The sequence below is a fragment of the Trachymyrmex septentrionalis genome, unplaced genomic scaffold, assembly GCF_001594115.1.
Source record: "Trachymyrmex septentrionalis isolate Tsep2-gDNA-1 unplaced genomic scaffold, Tsep1.0 scaffold6, whole genome shotgun sequence".
NCBI lineage: Eukaryota > Metazoa > Arthropoda > Insecta > Hymenoptera > Formicidae > Trachymyrmex > Trachymyrmex septentrionalis.
In genome coordinates, this window is record NW_017305778.1 from 3,827,473 (window position 1) to 3,828,640 (window position 1,168).

At 36.4% G+C, this 1,168-nt stretch overlaps 1 protein-coding gene across 1 annotated transcript in view; it reads right to left on the bottom strand.

Moving 5' to 3' along the window:
- Positions 1-23: 23 nt before the first annotated feature.
- LOC108752354 (tyrosine-protein phosphatase non-receptor type 9) overlaps positions 24-1,168 on the bottom strand; it is a 17,360-nt gene continuing 16,215 nt past the window's right edge. Inside the window, exons 9-10 of the mRNA XM_018493146.1 lie at positions 879-1,086; positions 24-766 (exon numbers count right to left, since the gene is read on the bottom strand). Coding sequence (XP_018348648.1) covers positions 537-766; positions 879-1,086 — 438 coding nt within the window. The 3' untranslated portion in view covers positions 24-536. The remainder of the gene's footprint in view (positions 767-878; positions 1,087-1,168) is intronic.

Below are 1,168 nucleotides of genomic sequence, written 5' to 3' on the forward strand. Positions count from 1 at the left end.
ATTATAATTTATTAATTGGGATATATTAAAAGATATAATAAATTAAAATATTTAGAAATTAAATCTCGTTTCGTAATAGCTCAAATTTAAGCTTCAAATTTTAAAGAATATAAATTCTAATTTAAGTTTGAGAGAGTCGAATAAGATCCATCAATGTGCCAGATTCTTATACTAGTAAAATATCTATCTTTGATCAGTGCCTTTTGATGCACCTTTACATAGAATTTGCCAGAGCATAAAGAACAGGAATATGAAACATTTCCTGTTCGTTTATTTGGTATTGAAAAAAGAACCAATCCGCTTCATAGGAAATTTAGGACTAACGTAATAGCGAGAAGTTCAATCGTTACATCGATGGATACAATAGCAAAAAATAACTTTCAGTCGTTTAAGGTAGAAATAGGCTATTTTAAGGATAGCGTGTGTATGGGTGTGTATGTATGTATATGTATACATATTTATAGTTATATATACATACGCACGCATACTAGGGAAGAACATCAATCCAGTATATGATAGCAGAACTCATTACTATCTTAATCAGAATCCTCTTCGATCGGTGGAGGTAACATGGAGAGATGCTGTGCACTAAGCATCCCTTTGGAAAGCGCATATTCCGCCAAAGCACGATGGCAAAAGACGTACTGATCCGGCATTTGAATACTGTAGGCCCTCTGTGCTCTAATCTTCTCGACAGTTCCTCGTATGTCTACGGTTCCAGTGTCCTCTAGTCGCGATATGCAAATGTCCAAGGTACAAAATGTGCCTGGAAAAATGCGTCAACTTAATGCATATCTCACGTCTAAATTTTTATGTCTCGGAAAATAAGAGTACCAATTTCTAGATCACAATTCTGATTGCAAGAAGCGTCTATTTACCTGTTCTTCCGATGCCAGCGCTGCAATGTACGACTATAGGTGGTCCTCGAGGATGTCCGGCCCATGTGTCTCCTCTGCTAGCGAGTAATTTACTCTGCTGTTGCCTGACTAAGAACAAGAATTGTAATAAAGCTTTAGCCGACTGAGGAACACCGTAATCTGGCCACACTGTGTACAACATATGGCAAACTTCCCTCGTCTCATCAGTCTGCAATAAAAAAAATTAAACATGAAGAAATAGTGACATTTGTGATAACCGAGAGAAAACAAATATCAAAATACCTTATTGT